The sequence below is a fragment of the Trichomycterus rosablanca genome, chromosome 17 (assembly GCF_030014385.1).
Source record: "Trichomycterus rosablanca isolate fTriRos1 chromosome 17, fTriRos1.hap1, whole genome shotgun sequence".
Classification (NCBI taxonomy): Eukaryota; Metazoa; Chordata; class Actinopteri; order Siluriformes; family Trichomycteridae; genus Trichomycterus; species Trichomycterus rosablanca.
In genome coordinates this window covers 77,501-94,116 of record NC_086004.1, presented here as the reverse complement: position 1 = coordinate 94,116, position 16,616 = coordinate 77,501, and the positions used below count along the sequence as shown (strand labels likewise).

General features: G+C 39.4%; 2 protein-coding genes across 6 annotated transcripts in view; one reads left to right on the top strand and one right to left on the bottom strand.

The window, feature by feature from the left end:
• Nucleotides 1–1,783: 1,783 nt before the first annotated feature.
• On the bottom strand, nt 1,784–4,416 carry polr2h (RNA polymerase II, I and III subunit H). Its single transcript, XM_063012940.1, has 6 exons — nt 4,296–4,416; nt 3,605–3,708; nt 3,024–3,107; nt 2,847–2,940; nt 2,419–2,502; nt 1,784–2,040 (listed from the first exon to the last, which is right to left on the bottom strand). Exons 2-6 carry the CDS (start codon nt 3,675–3,677, stop codon nt 1,923–1,925), a joined length of 453 nt encoding a protein of 150 aa, XP_062869010.1. The 5' UTR covers nt 3,678–3,708; nt 4,296–4,416; the 3' UTR covers nt 1,784–1,922.
• Nucleotides 4,417–4,931: 515 nt separating this feature from the next.
• Nucleotides 4,932–16,616, top strand: part of LOC134331345 (lisH domain-containing protein ARMC9) — a 25,097-nt gene continuing 13,412 nt past the window's right edge. The window contains exons 1-18 of one of the 5 annotated variants that reach the window (XM_063012713.1): nt 4,932–5,029; nt 5,480–5,540; nt 6,034–6,159; nt 6,365–6,529; nt 6,867–7,022; nt 8,069–8,161; nt 9,454–9,469; nt 9,654–9,811; nt 10,051–10,149; nt 10,545–10,580; nt 12,317–12,351; nt 12,912–13,023; nt 13,236–13,328; nt 13,476–13,566; nt 13,668–13,791; nt 14,131–14,270; nt 14,356–14,432; nt 15,347–15,421. In XM_063012713.1, the coding sequence (XP_062868783.1) occupies nt 5,490–5,540; nt 6,034–6,159; nt 6,365–6,529; nt 6,867–7,022; nt 8,069–8,161; nt 9,454–9,469; nt 9,654–9,811; nt 10,051–10,149; nt 10,545–10,580; nt 12,317–12,351; nt 12,912–13,023; nt 13,236–13,328; nt 13,476–13,566; nt 13,668–13,791; nt 14,131–14,270; nt 14,356–14,432; nt 15,347–15,421 (1,647 nt within the window). In that variant the 5' untranslated portion in view covers nt 4,932–5,029; nt 5,480–5,489. Of the gene's footprint in view, nt 5,030–5,476; nt 5,541–6,033; nt 6,160–6,364; nt 6,530–6,866; nt 7,023–8,068; nt 8,162–9,453; nt 9,470–9,653; nt 9,812–10,050; nt 10,150–10,544; nt 10,581–12,316; nt 12,352–12,911; nt 13,024–13,235; nt 13,329–13,475; nt 13,567–13,667; nt 13,792–14,130; nt 14,271–14,355; nt 14,433–15,346; nt 15,422–16,616 lie in introns of all 5 variants that reach the window. The other 4 variants (XM_063012717.1, XM_063012714.1, XM_063012712.1 and 1 more) reach the window with 4 other exon arrangements.

The following is a 16,616-nucleotide window of genomic DNA, read 5'->3' as shown; positions in this document are numbered from 1 at the left end:
AGACGAGCATCAAGGCTCTTCTCTGTACTGACACCCAAGTGGTGGAACGAACTTCCTCTGTCTGTCCGAACATCTGAGTCTCTTGCTATCTTTAAAAAACAATAAAAAACCTTCATCACCTCTTAACTAAACACCAAAGCTGACTTGTACTTACTTACTAACACACTTTTCCACTTAAAATAAAATAAAAAAACACTGGTTCTAACAGGTTTTAGCAGATTTGTGTTCTTGGACTGTTGTTTACTTAAACTAGAGAAATGAAATGCTTACTATGGAAGCACTTCTGTAAGTCGCTCTGGATAAGACCATCTGCTAAATGCCGAAAATGTAAATGTATTTAGTGTTTTTGGGCTCATGCACATACACAACCCTTCTGTTTCCAAACGTGAGCAGCTGAATTATTACCAAAGATTTTTGTTGATGTGGATGATGTTAGTTGTACTGAAAGTGTTGCTGCGACTCTGGAGCTTGTTCAGTTCAACTGTTTTATTGTTATTTATAGTTAATTAATCACGACGTCTTTTATAATCAAACCAGGAGCGACTTGTACAGGAACATTTATTCACATTAATATCTAGAACTGATTTATCTGTAATCTTTACATTTCCACACTAATGTATATAATAAATAACTTACATTTCTGTGATTGTGAATAAAAATTTTTAGATTTAAAGGTCAGTTAAAAGAATAAATGTGTAAATGTGAATGTAGAATTATTAAGGTGAATTTCTACTGCTCACCTCTCCTCACTGTTTACTTACAGCTGTATTGGTGCACAGTGGGGCTGCACTCACCATGACCTTGACCAGAATCAGTGAAAAGTAATGAACTGTACATTCTTGCATTACTTGGACAGATGAACTCGTTGTGGGTGTGTGGGTGTGTGTGGGGGGGGGGGGGTTTAATGTGTAGGTTTAATAAGGTTTAATGTGTAGGAATGGGTTTGTCCTGTGACTGATTAGAGGACAGCAGGTCGATTGTGGATGGAGATTCGAACACTGCTGAATCAGTCCTGTTCATCCCAAATTACCCAGCATGCACTGCTGCTCTGTGTCAACACTACTGCATTCTCTTAACATCACACATGAACGCTCTCCGTACATAAACAGTCTCCACTCCTCTGGGAAGCATTTTACAGGATTCTCTTTCATTTAGCTGTAAAAAATCTTCCACAAGTGAATGATTGTTTATGGAGCTGTAACTCTGTACAGGAAAGGTTCTTCCCCAAACTGTTAGCACTCATCTAAGCTCTTAAAAATGGTCCTGCTGTAGTATTAAAAGAACACTAACCTCAAAACCATCTGAATTATTTCTGGTGTTGTATTTAATAAGCTGTACATTATTTTGGTTAATTTTATATTCTGATCTGTTACCGTGGCAACATGAAGCTTCTGTATAAATAAATTGTGGTCAGCATTAATCACCTAACAGAGCAAAATCTAATGAACTCGTTTCTGTTGCTCCAGAGTCCACTGGCGGTGCTTTATGCCACTTCAGCCAGAGTTAATTACACATATTGTGCCAGTGTTGCCTCTACAGGCAGTTTAGAGCTCAGTAGTGAAGAACAGCTGTCCAGGGTGTTTCTGTGCCCTGCGCCCATTGAGAGCTGGGATAGGCTCCATCACCCCTGTGACCCTGATCAGAATAAGCAGGTTAGCATGTCAGCGTTTCTATGATTCAGTGATTCTATGTGATCTGTAGAACTTCTGGATTCTGAAATCGTTTCTGAATAGTTCAGTCTGGTTTTAACCTCGAGAAGCATCAAAAAATCCACAGAAAATCATTTTAATTTCATAAAAAAAACTTTTATTTACATTTTTCGCTTCTCTAAAGTTTTAATTCCACTTTAAAGAAGCAAAGTTTCAGCCGGAGGTCTGAGAGCCGCACCTCCTCGCTCCTCCACCGGCGGGCGCTCTACACCATCAGAAAGCCAGTTTCTTCATGAGCAGGTACACCCTGGAGTCCACCTCGAAGCCGTGCAGGTTGTTGGCATCGCCCTGCAGTCGCATCAGCAGCCCGCCGTACGATACGTACGCAGAACTGAGAGGAAATCAAAATATAATCATAATATATATAAATAAACATGAAGATTAAATGATTTTGATCATGAAGCATAAAACTCACATCAGCAGAAAAATATTTATAACTGATACAACTACTAAAGATGTTTAATTATATTCAAACTGAGGAAACTGTTTAATTTACAAAATACAGAAACGCTCGAAGCAAAAATAAAAACTAAACTGTTTATTCTAACGGACGAGCAGCAGATTTATTATTTTTATTTCAGCTTATTTGTGTCGTGATTGATGTAAATAATGTGGCAGTCTGTGTGTGTGTGTGTGGGGGGGGGGGTTATTAAATTCTTAAATATAATAATTATTACATTAATGATGAAATATAAACAGTAACACTTACAGTCTGGTCGCAGCTTCTGTCGACGTCTCGTCTCCCTCAATTTTATACACTTTACCGTACATCACATAATCAAACTGATCCGCCCTGTACACACACACACACACACACACACAAACATTATTATTTAACACTGCACTGATCACTAATGAGGCATTAAAAACCTCTGGAGTCTCCTCTGTATGTTAAACTGGGTTTAAATTTGACCTTCAGTTACTAATTGAGGAGTTTGCCATGTTCTGCACATATTTTAGTTTAGCTCTAACATGCAGTCAGTGGATTGGCTGTACATGATCTCCAGGTGTGAGTGAGGAGGTGGATGGTACAGGATGTGTTCCTGCCTCACACCATGTACTTTAAGGTGGCACTGGACCCACCACGACCATGATCAGAATAAACAAAGGTGCAGTTAAATGAGAAGGTAACATTACCTGGACGGTCTGTCGTCGGTGGGGTTATACTCTCCATCATCAGGAGTTCCGTCTTCATACAGCGTGCTGGCGATCACCAGTCTGAACTTATCACCTGAAATAGTGGAGCATCGTGGTGAGATGATGATGATGCTGAGCAGCTCCACAAGATCTGAGGAACACTGAAACATCACTCACCGAGGTCTACAGGATAAACCTGAGTGTTCACATCCAGGATCAGGTCCATTTTAAAGGATTCACTCTCACAGTGAAGCCGAGACACTGAAAACCGACAGAGAGAGTAAAGAACCACAGCAGGTTATGATGTCATAATGCAGAACGAGCACATTTACACACACTGGCCACTTTATTAGGAATGCTGGGTGTAGGTGGACAATCAGACACGCGCTGTGATCATTTTCATCTAGTCTTTTATCAGTGCACACTTTCCAATCACAGTTACGTTTTTGATTAAAACCCAACAACACTGCTGCACCTGCTACACTCATACCAGAACAACACACACTACCATGTCATCACCATGTTAGTGTCAGTGCAGTGCTGAGAATAATCCACCATCCAGACCAGGATCATTTAGGTCCTGTGGGGTCCCTTTCCTCTGATAAATGGAACACAGGGGGAGAGTTTATAGAAAAGCTACAGTCAGTCATTGTATACTCGCAATAATGTACATGTGGTGTAGACATACCTAATAAAGTGGCCACGGAGTGTTTATTTATATGTATTTATTTTTAAACAGACTGAATTTATTTTATTACCTCGATCAAACTTTTTACCATCAGGATCAATATCCTTCACATCAAAGATATCCTCAAACAGAATCCCAGCCATCTTCCTGCAGAAGGTGGATTACTTTCTTTAGCTTAATAAAATAAATACAAAAAACATTCAGCTTGAACAAAGTCAGTAATAATAATAATTACAAATAATATTTATAAATATAAATAATAATAATAAATAAAGGATAAAATCCGCTGCTGTTTCAGCACTGTAAATATAATTCAACATTAAATTGAATATTTTTATTTATAAAAAAAATAACATTGTGGCAAACTGCTATAAAACTGCTTAATAAAAGCATAAAATGTTGTAAATCAAAAAAATAACATTGTGGCAAACTGCTATAAAACTGCTTAATAAAAGCATAAAATGTTGTAAATCAAAAAAATAACAAATAAAAAAATAATTAAAACTCCCATGAAGAAATGTACAAACTAAACCACTGAAAGAAAACAGAAAAGCGAATATATACAGATATTTTGGTTCACATTAAATATCTAATATTTACTAAACATCTTTTCCAATTCTTTGGTTTAACTTTAAAACGTTTACATTTAATTAATGTTTAATTCTTTATATAAACTACTCTCGTTAGCATGTTAGCTTAGCATAAAAACATCAAATGTATTTAAATTACAACAAATAAATCAGTAATTCTGACCTACTCACTTTATTAAATTACACTTCAAAACCTTCTCTTGTGTAGCTGCAGCAAATAACTTAAAAATAAAAATCATAAATATAAAGTCTCATTCATTCACACAAACCGCGCTGCTACAAACACGCTGTAACCTCTCAGAGCAACCACAACCACTTCCGGGTCACACAGCGCCAAATAAAGTTTGGCTTTTTCTTGGTCTTTTGTCTTACACGTATATACATACAAATTATTAATTTATTAAATCATTTATTAAACAAATGAAGCAAAACATCATGACATTATTTTACTGCTAAACTACGACAGTAAAAACTTGTAAACGAGTCCGTGTGGCGCTTCTGATATAAACAGGAGCAGCCAAAATATACAAATTATTATTTTTAAACGTGAAAAAACAGAAACTATTAATAAAATTAGGATTTTGTGTTTTGGCTTTTTTTGTTGTTTGTAAAAAAATGTAACAATTTAAATTGACTACAAATGATGTATGAAAGAACTACATAATCACGACACCCTGCTGAAGTGTAGCGCTACGTCGCTAAGTGTACAGTTACTATGGTTACATTATTATTGTGGTTGTAGCGGTGGTTTAGCTGCGCGCTAACTCTTATAAAATCGTTTTATCTTTACATTCATTTCGATTTCAGACATTTATTATAAATATTTGTAAAGTATGTAATTATATTAAAGGAAGTGAAATGTGTAGCGGCGTGTTTATTACTGAAGAGCAGCTTATGTAACTAAGGTAAGAGATACATGCTAACTAGTTAGCTTACTGGCTACATAAAGAAAAGCTTAAACTAAAATGTAAACAAACTTTTTCATTGTATTTTATTGTGTTATAGTTTAATACGCAACTGTAGTATCGGCATCAATCGGTGTTTAAAATTAAATAAATAAAAATAAATTAGTTTAAAGTTTTAATGATATTTATTACATCCGATTTTACAGATAAATACAGTCTCGGTGTTCCTGTACAGAGAACAGTTAGTGATGGTATAACTGTATAGAGAACAGTTAGTGATGGTATAACTGTATAGAGAACAGTTAGTGATGGTATAACTGTATAGAGAACAGTTAGTGATGGTATAACTGTGTGTATTAGTTAGTGTAGTATAGATGGTATAACTGTTAGTGATTGTATAATTGTATAGAGAACAGTTAGTGATTGTATAACTGTATTTGAATTCAGCAGGGTTGCAGTGATGGGTGACGTCATGGCGAATGAAGCAGATCTTCTCCTGATGATCAGAGAGGTGAGATTCTACCATCATTCAGTCTGGATTCACAGTAGAGGTTCCGATACTGACCTGCTCCAACACTTCTGACTCACTGAGGTTCTGTGTGTGTGAGCAGCTCAGGCTTCATTTATTCAGTTCAGGAACAATAACCCTAAACAGACAGCAGAAGCTCAGTGGTTAAGATAATGGACTAATCAGAAGGTTGTTGGTTCAAGCCCCACCATTGTCCGGCTGGCACTTTTGCTCCTGAACTGATTTGACTGGATAAATCATGTAAGGTTTTGAGATTTGTTCATTTAACGTTGCTCTATCAGATTCCACATTCTAACATTACACACTGTATATCAAACCATCAGAATTAAAGGGCCTTGCTCAGGGGTCCAACAGTGGCATGATCCAGTGACCTTCAAATTAATAGTTCAACGCAACCCTGACCAACATAAAACACTTAGTATGAATGAGTGAATGACAGCTGTAACTAGTGACTGGAACTGTTTGTGGTTGGTAGTACCTGAAGTTCTGTGAGCTGGAGGACACAGTGAAGATCTTTGAGAAGGAGTGCAAGAGCAAAGGAAAACCTGTCCCAAAAATTCTGAGCAGCTCACCTCAAGATTCCAAAACCCTCATCATTCAAGTGAGATCATTTATATACAGTTATACCTATATTTATATTATATTTACATTTATCTACTGTTATATTAACATTTATATACCGTTACGTTAAATCTCTACTAAAATAGAAATGATTTGTACGTGTGTTTTGTTCTTCACCACTAAATGTTAGAAGGTTAAAGGGATTAAAGCTGTAGCTCCCCTGATGAAACATGTTGTGTTTTCAGAAGGATCTGCTCAGCTCCTTCGATAACGGAGACATGAAGCTCTTCTTTGAGCTGTGGACTAAAAACGTCCCCGCACATGTTTGTGACAGTGACCCTGTGGTCCAGAAACTCGAGTTCTACCTGTACATCCACTTCAGCATCTACCCACTGAAGAATGGGAAACAGGTCAGCAAACACAGGAACACCCTGAGAGAAACCAAAACCTCATCAGAGCCATCATTTCATCACACTGTTACACCAGATCCAATCAGCAGGGGGCGCGATCTACAAACCAACATGATCTAGTGTACCAGCATGGCTGTGTGGAACAGTGTGACCAAAACATTCAGAACAATAAAACAACAGAAATGTAAACACTAATAAGAGCTCCACTGATGAGCTGATGGACAGTATTTGGGGTGAAGGGGTGCTCGGTGCGGTGGGTTGGGGTGGGAGGATAGTTCTCATTTTTTGGTGGTATAGATGTTGTGATGTATGTTCTGATAATAATGATGATTTACAGAATCAATCTGATTTCGATGAGCGGATTAGACACTTTAAAAACTTCCTGGAGACGAGAGGAGCAGCGATGAGCCAAACCACCGAGTTCCTGCCCTTTTACGCTCTTCCCTTTGTGCCAAATCCTGCAGCACATCCATCCTTCAAGGATCTCTTCCAGGTGAAATGCAGTTCCACCACCACCGTACTTCTGTTTTTGTAGACACACACATTCTAATAACTGGAAGGACTGAGGCCACATATACACCAGTAATAGATGCAGTAATGGGAGTTTATTATTATTATTGTAAACTGCTCTTTAATACAGACTGTCTTGTGAGATGGACATGCTGATTCAAATGCTGTGGTCTACAAAAAACAAGAGATATTTAACAGTATTTACAGAATGGCAGCAGCACCTCATACACTCAGTATATAACAGTATTAGCCCAGGACTAATTATGCTACGCTTTACCCAGCATACACTAAATATCATATGTGAACACACCGTACCGAGATAAATACCTTTACATAACTCGTTAACGTTAAAAATAAGCTGTCTTAATTAATTATAACAATATCTTCATAACTTTTATATCAGGATAAACAAACATTACACTCTCTCCATATACAGAATATATAAGATTAATCGTAATTAGCACGACATTAGTGTCCACCATTACCCGCGATAGTCATATATCACAGTCAGTATAAGTCGGGAGGGTGCTGTACAGTATTTTTACTCACTTTCGGCTCAATTAAACACAGCAAACATCAGCATAAACACCAAAACCTTCATTAGATCCTCCATCATCCAACCTGTTTGGTTTCTCCTCACAGTCTACCGTCACCGAGTGACGTCACATTCCCGCGCTTTCAGTCCTCTCCAATGGACTTTAGTACAGTTAGGGCACTAATTAGTGTGGATTGGGACACAGCCGGACCTGCTCTGGTGTTCCTATACTGTATAAGAATAGACATGTCTGCTCTATTTTGCTCATTAAATTAAACTTTTAAAATGAACCAGAGAACATCATTTATACATTCATTTGAGAATTTTATTTGACTATAAAGCAGAGATAGTGGAGATTTGTCCTGGAATTAGATTAAATAATAAAAAGTGTTTTTAATATTCTCTCTTACTGTAAGTGAAAATGATTTAGGTTATGAAATAATAACACGCGTCGTACATTTATCACTGTATTTATTTAATGTGTTTGATTGCAGGACTCTTGGACTCCAGATTTGAGGAACAAACTTGAGAAGCTTTTGGTTTCTACACTGAAAGCCGGGAAGACGCCGAGGCTGCTGGATCTATACGTATCCTTTCATCTTAACTATAGTCCAAATATTAATGATAAATCACATGATTAAAAACAACCTTCATCATTTAAACCTTGTACCTTCACTGAAAATAAGTTATAATTGTTTAAGTTAAATTGGGTTGTGAAGCACCAGTATGAGGCCTGAACTGAATGGAGCTGGTGACCCTACAGAACTAGAACGTTTGAGTTCATTAGAAGAAGAAGATGATGATGAGGATGGAGGTGGTGATGAGATTTCTGTAGGATCTGTGTGAGGTTAGACAGCGTCTAAGTAAGAGGTTCCTCACTGGTTTCTCTACACTGATGGAAAACGTAGCATATCATGACTGTGTGGACGCCCGGCCAACCGACAGCACCTGCTGAGATTCGAACCCAGATCTCATCGAAGGTGGGCTAAGCATGATAGACCGCTGCACCACCCGAGCTTTGTTTGTGTGATACAAACATTTCATTTGTTTATTTGTATGTTTAACAGAATAATTTATATTAAAAAAAATTTCAAAGCCGAGCCTCAGTCCAGTTCAGCCTCAGTCCAGCCTCAGTCCAGTCCAGCCTTAGTCCAGTCCAGCCTCAGTCCAGTCCAGCCTCAGTCCAGTCCAGCCTCAGTCCAGTTCAGCCTCAGTCCAGTCCAGTTCAGCCTCAGTCCAGCCTCAGTCCAGTTCAGCCTCAGTCCAGTCCAGCCTCAGTCCAGTTCAGCCTCAGTTCAGTCCAGTCCAGCCTTAGTCCAGTCCAGCCTCAGTCCAGTCCAGCCTCAGTCCAGTTCAGCCTCAGTTCAGTCCAGTCCAGCCTCAGTCCAGTCCAGCCCCAGTCCAGTTCAGCCTCAGTCCAGTCCAGCCTCAGTCCAGTTCAGCCTCAGTTCAGTCCAGTCCAGCCTCAGTCCAGTCCAGCCCCAGTCCAGTTCAGCCTCAGTCCAGTCCAGCCTCAGTCCAGTTCAGCCTCAGTTCAGTCCAGTCCAGCCTCAGTCCAGTCCAGCCCCAGTCCAGTTCAGCCTCAGTCCAGTCCAGCCTCAGTCCAGTTCAGCCTCAGTTCAGTCCAGTCCAGCCTTAGTCCAGTCCAGTCTAGATCAGACCAGCAGCGTTTACACTAGAACGTGAAGAGCCTGAAGAAACGCTGCCTGAGTGGCTCAATCAAACAAAGAAAAAGTTAAGAAAATAGAAACGGAATAAAGTTTCTAAATGATGTTGACTGTTGGTGCGTATTGGAGGGTTCATGACTTAATTTTATTACTATAGTTCAATTCTAATTTCTTATAATTGATAAAATGTTTCCTTAACATAATCTCATTAGTATGAGAGCACTAAAGGTAAACGTCCAAACCTTTTTGAGGCCAAGAGCATCGACACTGAAACCACTCCACCCTCAAATGGCTTTTCACAAGATTGGGTGTTGTGTGGCGTGTTGAATTGTGTTGCCTGGTGTTAACTGGTGTTGGTACTGATATTTACACCGGTGTGTGTGTGTGTGTGTGTGTGTGTGTGTGTGTTCAGACAGCGTGCAGCAGCTCCGCTCTGAGCTTCTGGAGATGGAGCAGAAGCTCTCAGTGTCCATGAGGAGGTTCAGTAAGATCCAGGCTGATTATCACAGTCTGATCGGAGTGACGGCCGAGCTGGTGGATTCATTGGAGGCTTCGGTCCGGGGCAAAATGGTAACGTCTCACCGCCCCTCTGCTTTCATCTTTTATTAGTGCAGAGATTTTAATAGCAGAGCTGAAAGATTTCTGACCCTTCATCAGGAACTTCACCACAACACACAGGAACACACAGACATTAAAACTGTGGGAGCAACACCTGAGCAATCAGACGATTATGTTGTTTATTATGTTTATGGTAATAACTCACATCATGTTTATATAATTGAGTTTAAGGTTTGTTGGTTGGTCTGTAGATTTCCCCTGAATACCTGCAGGGTGTGTGTGTGCGCCTCTTTAGCACCCAGATGAGCCAGAACATTGCTCAGAGCATCGACTTCACCCGGCCTGGGACTGTGAGTGTCAACACACACACACACACACACACACACACACACACACACATATACATTAATCACACTCACCATTATAATACTCACACACACATATACATTATTCATACACATCCTCATAATACACCACATACGTTATTCACACACACACCCTCATTACACACACACACCTCCAGGACGTTTTTCTGATCGACTCTTCACCGTTCACATCTTTATATAGTGAAGAATGATGAGAAAAATCGTCTGATTATTATTCTGATCTTCTCCTCTGATTAATCACACGTCATGTTTGATGTTCTGCTGAGTGTTTTCTTTTTTCTTTCTTTCTGTGTGTGTGTCTGTGTGTGTGTGTGTGTGTGTGTGTGTGTGTGTGTGTGTGTGTGTGTGTGGGGATGAAGGGATATTACTCTATGACTCCTTATGATGATGGATATGTAAGTTTCTGCTTCATTCTTTCAGTCTCTCCTCACTTCCATCCTGCTCGTCATCCTTTACCTCCTCATCCACATCTTCTCTGCATAAACAATTACTAACAGTTATTAATAACCCTTCCTCCTCCTCCTCTTCCAGTCCTCACAGAGGAGAAACTCGTATTATTATTGCAGCTGTTCCATAATCTTCTGATGATAGAAACATTAAAAATCTGCATATTACTGAGTAATTTATAGCTACAGACTGTATAGATATGAGATTTTTCTGTGACTAAAAGATTGGAACACACTGGAAAACGATATGGGTAAAAGTATGTGAACCCTTTTAAAACTGTTTCAGAACACCTCAAGTAAAAAACTGTGTGATGGAGATTATTAAGTAAATAAGGTGCATTTGGTCAAAATAATCTTTAATTTAAAGTTGTGGGGAGTTTGGTTTAAGTTCCAGCATGCCTATATCCCTATTCACAAATACAAGCTATCTAAATGCAATCAGTTGGATGAGTTTGATGTGGAGGGACTTCACAGCCCTGACCTCAACCCCTCTGGACATATTTGTGATGAATTAAAATGGCGTTTGTGAGCCAGACCTTCTTGGCCCACATCAGTGCACAGGTCTCCACAGACACAGTACAAATGTTTGTGGAAAGCTTTTTTTTAGAAGAGTGGAGCCTGTTTTGGGTGTATTAGTGGTCAGGTGTTCATATAATTCTTTATAAGTTTGTTGTCACTAATATACAAACACCTACTATAATTAATGTGGTGTTGTATAACTCTGTGTCATAGTCTCCTGATTCCTCATTTATTACAATGATTAACTCTAGCTGCTGATGTCTCTGTGCCCATATGAATAGGGCTAGTTCAACTGCATTCATTATAAGGTAAATGGGACAGTGATTTCCATGGAAAGGTTGAGAAGAAAATCTAAACTGTTACCTTATGCTAAAGATCTTTTTCTGCATGACCAAATATATTCCAACAACCACTAAAACATTCATTCTTTTTTTCACAGCAGTAAGTCTGTGCTGATGTAAAGCTTGATTGACTGTGGGCAATTTACAGCAGACATAAACGTTAGCGTCTCCGTATACAGTGATAAATCAGTGCAAGTTTGTCTTTTTTTCTGCACAATTGGTAAATATTGAAGGTTGGTTTAGTGTGTAGACGTCTCATTTACACACAGATATGATTAGATAAAAGTCTTATCAAACGAAGCAAATGTTAAATCCATAAACATGAATCCATAAACACGAACACGAATTAAGAAGGCTAATTTCACACAGACTTCAGTGAGACTGGGTTGGTACTGTGGAAAAGCTAACATTTACATTAAATATCTGATTAAACTTCTACACCCTTCCTGTTCTCTGTGGAACGTAGGATGAACTTTCCTCCCTATTCAAACAGAGCTGATGATCAGCCAGACTACTGTTCATCTCATTAGGTTTGAGTTTCTGTGTGAAAAAGAGAGAAATAATAAACAAAAACCTTCAGATGAACAGAAACAAGCAAGAGAAAGAGAATGTATAAAGATGAGAACTAAAATTAATATAAAAAGAGGAAACTTGCTCATCAAGCCCAAACTGTTCCAGCTGAGACTCACCGTGTGAACTAAACCTATAATAATGCATGCAACCCCAACCAGACACACCTACACCATCCAGCATGTAACATCTAACAGCATGCAGAACTGTCCAGTAATAATGATCATAATAATGTGTGTGTGTGTGTGTGTGTAGGCTTCCTCCATGCTGCGAGCCTCCATTTCAGCACAGTAAGTATCAGTACTCGCATCACATTATTAAATTCTCTAGTAAATGTGACGTTTTTGTGTTGAGGGCGTCGCCGGCTGTGATTCATTATCAATAAAGATATTGTAGCACCAGAGTAGAACAGGAACCACCACTAAGATCAAAGCCAGTTTATTTACTTACATTTACTGATCAGATTAACATTAACAATAAAACAAGAATGATTGGATTTTTACTATAACAGCATACACTGTAATCTCCTGAGTAACCATTACATCATTTACCATAACTACCCAGTACCACGGTACACCAAAACCTACACTACTGCTCTGCTATGACAGACTGGAGATAAACACACTTAAACTTTTATTGTCTTTTTATTCAACAGAAATCTTACTGCCTCTTTAATTGCAGAAATTATATCAACAACTATCAACAAATTTCATTATCAATATTATTAAAATCTTATTAGAATTATTATAGCAAATTGCTTATTGCATAATTTACTTTTTTATTTTTATTCTTATTTGTAAAATCATTTTATTATTATTACAGAATTTCTGTTGTGTTATTTGTTGATCAGAAGGAGTAAAGACGTTCCACTGCTTCCATCACTCAACTATGAGAAGCTGAAGAGAGATCTGATGAGTGGATCAGACCGACTGAAGGCTTTACTGTTGCAGGCTCTGCGCTGGGTAACATTTAGGAGTGTTTAGTGTTACTGTGATGTGTTTCAGTGCTGACGGGTTAATAATCACAGATCATTTACTTTGTTAGGTTTAGGTGGTAGGTGGTGAGGAGGGGGTGTGATAAGTGAGAGGAGTGTGATGAGTAGAATACAGGTGGGATTTATAGAGCGGGTGATGTAGAATACAGGTGGGATTTATAGTGTGTTTCCTGTGTGTAGAGACTGACGCGCTCACTGCAGGGCGAACAGAGAGACACGATCCTACAAGCTTTCATTACTAACGACCTGCTCAACTGCCGCACAACCAAACAGGTAAAACTCACCTAAACTCACCTGGTTATACCTCGGTATATAAACACTGATTTTGAACTGATATTATTAGATAGCGTAACGTAAAATAAAATATAACAATGATGTTGGTTGTTCTGATGTTGGTTGTTCTGATGTTGTGCGTTTCAGAAATCTGCTCTTCATCTACTCAGATCCAAGAACGAGGTGGTGAGGGAGTACACGGCTCGTCTCATCAATGCCTTCGCCTCTCTGTCTGAAGGTGATGAGCGGTGATACTGGGAACACTTTTCTTTACAGTGGTTTTATCTCCTCTGGTGCACAGGGTGATATAGGTGTTGGATAACTGTGTTTAATCTTCAGGGCGTGGTTACCTGTCTCAGAGTTTCTCTCTGCTGAAGCTGTTGGTGGAGTCTCTGAAATCAGAGGAGAAAGATTCAGTGAGCAGAGAGAATGTGCTGGGAGCTCTGCAGAAACTCAGCCTCAGGTACAACCATCTCACCTGTACTGTAACCCCTACTCTCACCTGTACACCCACATGTACACCTGTACTCTCACCTGTAATCTTGCCTGTACTGTAACCCCTACTCTCACCTGTACACCCACATGTACACCTGTACTCTCACCTGTGCTCTCACCTGTAATCTCGCCTGTACTGTAACCCCTACTCTCACCTGTACACCCACATGTGCTCTCACCTGTAGACACACTCTTTCACTTGGATGATGCACAGTAAATGCCAAATCTTCTGTCTATGAGAAGGCCAACAGGAGTGTGTGTGTGTGTGTGTGTGTGTGTGTGTGTGTTCCTGTTCCTGCATGTACAGACGTGTCCATCAGTCGTCTCTAATCAGGTTGGGTTTGATCGGATGGCTGGTTGATGAGCTGCAGGACTCGGACTGTTTATCAGATTACACACTGGAGTACGCTGTCGCTCTGCTCATGAACCTCTGCCTGCGCACACAAGGTACTCTTTATATTATTAGGTTCTTTAGGATCTTTAGGTTATTTTAGATAGTAAGATGAAGCATAAAACTTTTATTATTTTACAGGAAAGAGAAAATGTACCGAAAAAGCCAAACATGTGCTGAAAGTTCTGACCGACCTGCTGGGACACGAAAATCATGAGGTGAATCTCCTACCACCTTTATCATTACTCTACTAAAATCTTTACCTTTAATCTTTATAACAAAAATAATATATTTATATAGAAGCACCCCAGTACAACATCCATCACCTGTAGTTTGAGGTAAATTCTTGTCTTATTCAGTTCTAATTCCCAGGAAATGTAAATGTTAGTAATTTTCTACACTTACGTAGTGTTTTAATAGTTTTATTTTTATTTAAATTACTCACCCACTGTCTCTGAATATAACCCGATCTAATACTGAGAGGAGAAACTGGATTTTAAAAGCATCTCATTGTGAAACTTGGATTTTATTACACGGTGTTGAAAGTAAACGTTTACATTTTTACATTTATATTATTTCATATGAAATCATCCTGAAACATTTGAAATGGTGACATGTCCAGGGTGTTTCCTGCCTTTCACCCAATAAATCAGACCCACCATTACTCTGACCAGGATAAACTGGTAAAACAAACGTTAAAATGTTTAAAATGTGAAGCATCATGTGGAATCATCTGGCGTAAAGGAACTTGTTTCCACATCTGAGGTTCTGTGCAACTCTGTGAAACTCACCTGTATTAAGCTGCTGCAAGTTTGACCTCGTTACTATAGGGACAGTGGGAGCGTAGTGGGTAGCAACTGAAGGGTTGAGAGTTCATATCCCAGCTCTGCCATGCAGGCACTGTTGGGCCCTTGAGCAAGGCCCCTAACCCTCTCTGCTCCAGGGGCACTGTACGATGGCTGATCCTGCACTGGGAGGAAAGAATTGGGTTTTACTGAACTCTGTATATGTATATTTGACAAATAAAGGCGTTTTTCTGTAATGCTGGCGTGGAGGAAGCGTGAAACAAATCCTATAATTGTACATCATGCGTAATGTACGTGTGTGTGTGTGTGTGTGTGTGTGTGTACAGATCCGGCCTTATGTAAACGGCGCTCTCTACAGCATCCTGAGTGTCCCATCATTACGTAAAGAAGCTAAAGAAATGGTAAGAGTTTAACATAAACACACGCCCAGTTACACACACACACACACACACACAGCCACCAGTCACTCATGTAGAATAATGGAACACTGAGGTGGATCCAGTTATTAGAGGAATGATTCCTCAGTTGCTTTGTTAAATTCAGGGACACTTGATGGTTGTTTTTTCTTTGGCCCAGCTGGTAGTGTTGAGCTTCAGTGTTGGTGTATAATTTGGTCCTCTAGACCCCCTATGAGGATGGACGCTCCTGTTTTGTGTGATTTCTCTCGTTTTCACCTTCTGCTGCTCATCCAAGGGTTTTTGGACCTGAAATCTCTGTTCGCTGTAAAAGTTTAATCAGCATAAAATCATTTATCATTTATTTTGATGAAATGTTTTTTTTAACAAATTTAAAGCGAAGATCAAAGTGTATTATCAATAACTGTTTATAAACTTCTGAACCTTTTCACTTTTATGTTGATCTTCATACTTCCTGCTCTCAGTTTACATTGTGTGTGTATACAGTGGGGCCAAAAAGTATTTAGTCAGCCACTGATTGTGCAGGTTCTCCTACTTAGAAAGATGAGAGAGGTCTGTAATTTTCATCATAGCTACACTTCAACTATGAGAGACAAAATGAGAAAAAATAATCCAGGAAATCACATTGTAGGATTTTTAAAGAATTTATTTGTAAATTATGGTGGAAAATAAGTATTTGGTCAATAACAAAAGTTTAACTCAATACTTTGTAACATAACCTTTGTTGGCAATGACGGAGGTGAAACGTTTCCTGTAAGTCTTCACCAGGTCTGCACACACTGTAGCTGCTATTTTGGCCCATTCCTCCATGCAGATCTCCTCTAGAGCAGTGATGTTTTGGGGCTGTCGCTGGGCAACACGGACTCCACACATTTTCTATGGGGTTGAGGTCTGGAGACTGGCTAGGCCACTCCAGGACCTTGAAATGCTTTTTACGGAGCCACTCCTTCGTTGCCCGAGCTGTGTGTTTGGGACCATCGTCATGCTGGAAGCCCCAGCCACGTTCCATCTTCAATGCTCTCACTGATGGAAGGAGGTTTTGGCTTAAAATCTCACGATACATGGCCCCGTTCATTCTTCCCTTAACACGGATCAGTCGTCCTGTCCCCTTTGCAGAAAAACAGCCCCAAAGCATGATGTTTCCACCCCCATGCTTCACAGTAGATATGGTGTTCTTGGG

Coding starts and splice junctions, on each gene's coding strand:
- polr2h (XM_063012940.1), bottom strand. CDS start 3,677: ATGGCTGGGATTCTGTTTGAGGATATCTTTGATGTGAAGGATATTGAT. Junction 2,503..2,846: donor ACCGACGACAGACCGTCCAG/GTAATGTTACCT, acceptor GTGTGTGTACAG/GGCGGATCAGTTTGATTATG. Junction 2,041..2,418: donor ACAGAAGCTGCGACCAGACT/GTAAGTGTTACT, acceptor ATTTCCTCTCAG/TTCTGCGTACGTATCGTACG.